General features: G+C 33.2%; 1 protein-coding gene across 1 annotated transcript; it reads left to right on the top strand.

Annotated features, from left to right (window-relative positions):
• The first annotated feature begins 581 nt into the window (after positions 1-581).
• LOC138893157 (secreted RxLR effector protein 161-like) lies at positions 582-962 on the top strand. Its single transcript, XM_070176930.1, has one exon. It carries the CDS (start codon positions 582-584, stop codon positions 960-962), a length of 381 nt encoding a protein of 126 aa, XP_070033031.1.
• Positions 963-1,918: the final 956 nt, after the last annotated feature.

Raw genomic sequence — 1,918 nt, 5'->3', positions numbered from 1 at the left:
CAACCTGAAGGCTGTGTCATTCCCGGACAAGAAAATAACGTTTGTAAATTAATTAAATCTTTTTATGGCCTTAAACAAGCTCCTAAGCAGTGGTATGAAAAATTTGAACAAGTCTTACTGAGAGACGATTTTTTCTCAATTGAGGTGGATAAATGTGTTTATACTAAAGTAGTAGACAATAATTATGTGATAATATGTCTATATGTTGATGACATGCTTATATTTCGTACAAATTTAAATATTGCGCAAAATACAAAATTATTTTTGTTTGCCAATTTTGATATGAAAGATCTGGGTGAAGTAAATACAATATTGAGAGTTAAAGTTATAAGAAGTAAAGATGGAATAATGTCGTCACAAGAACATTATGTTGAGAGACTTATTAAGAAATTTGAATATTTTAATATAACCCAATTGCTGAGTCTAAATATGCGCAGATTATTGAGAGTCTGATGCATTTAATGAATTTTACAAGGTCTAATATAGTCTATGTTGTGTGTAGACCGAGTAGATATACTCATAATCTCAACAGAGAGCATTGGTTTGTATTAGCTAGACTAATGAAATATTTGAGAGGAACCATGAATTATGGTATCCTATATAGTGGATTTCCTTATACTTTAGAAGGTTACAGTGATGCAAACTGGATCTCTAATTCAGATGAGACAAAATTCACTAGTGGTTATGTATTCACCCTTGGTGGTGGTGCTATATCGTGGAAATCAGCTAAACAAACGATCATTGCTAGATCGACTATGGAATCCGAGTTTGTAGCTCTGGAGTTAGCTGGTTCTGAGGCTGAGTGGATAAGAAACTTCTTAGCTAATATCCCTTTAATAAATGACGTATTGCCTCATGTGTTTATGCATTGTGATTGTCAAGCTACAATAGCTATTGCAAAGAATAAATTTTATAATTATAAAAGTAGACACATGAAACTGAGACATGATATCATAAAATAGCTGTTAAGAGGTGGAATAATTTTCATTGACTATGTGAAGTCAGAGATAAATTTGGCCGATCCTCTGACTAAACCTGTGGAAAGAAAATTAATTCTTCAAACTTCAAAAGAGATGGAGTTAAGGCCGACATGTTGTCAATAGAGATGGTAAACCAACCTATGTAATTGGAGATCCCATGAAGTAGGTTCATATGGGTAATAACAAGTCAATATTGACACTGAAGCACTAAAAGAAAGTGCTTGACTGCTACTAATTGAGAGGTTCAGTTATAACTCTTAATGAATTAATATTCCTTATGGATGGTGTATTTAAAATAAGTATACACTTGATGAATTCACCTATATGAGAGTGGAGTGGGGCCGCTCCTATGAGATTTTGGCCAAGTCTATGGAGCTCTCATGAATAATCAGGCACGCGCATGGCCTAAGTGGCGCAAAACCGTGTTGAACAACAAAATTGTGAGGGTCGAAATGTGATTGATAAAATCTCTGACTTACAATAAGAATTATTGGTTCATAGAAATATTATATTTCACCAGTAATTCTGTGAGTTATGTTTTATAGGTCTAAGTTTGGTTCATAGTCAAAAAGATACCAAACCTATTACATTTGGACCATACAAATTCAGCAAATTTATTTTTAAGGTTATTTAAAATAGTGGGGAATTATGGCAATATTTTTAAATCCTTTTGGACAAATGCCTTAGCCATTCTAGAAGGCTATGTTAAGTGGAAAAAGAAGAGTAAAAAGTGGCAAATCCTCTGCCATGTTTTTGCCATGCAAAAACAAAGTTCCATGCAATTACTACTGTAAATAGCCACCATTGGTTACACAATTCTCCATCATCAGAAACAAGCTCTTTCTACTTAGCTTTCCTCTCTTTCACGCCTAGCTTCTCTTATTTATAATTTTATTTATAAATTTTCTTTGTCCTTATTCTCTTTCAAACTTTTTGGA

The sequence above is a fragment of the Nicotiana tomentosiformis genome, chromosome 5 (genome assembly GCF_000390325.3).
Source record: "Nicotiana tomentosiformis chromosome 5, ASM39032v3, whole genome shotgun sequence".
Taxonomy (NCBI): domain Eukaryota; kingdom Viridiplantae; phylum Streptophyta; class Magnoliopsida; order Solanales; family Solanaceae; genus Nicotiana; species Nicotiana tomentosiformis.
Note: the sequence above shows the minus strand (reverse complement) of the source record. Positions and strands in the feature narration are given on the sequence as shown.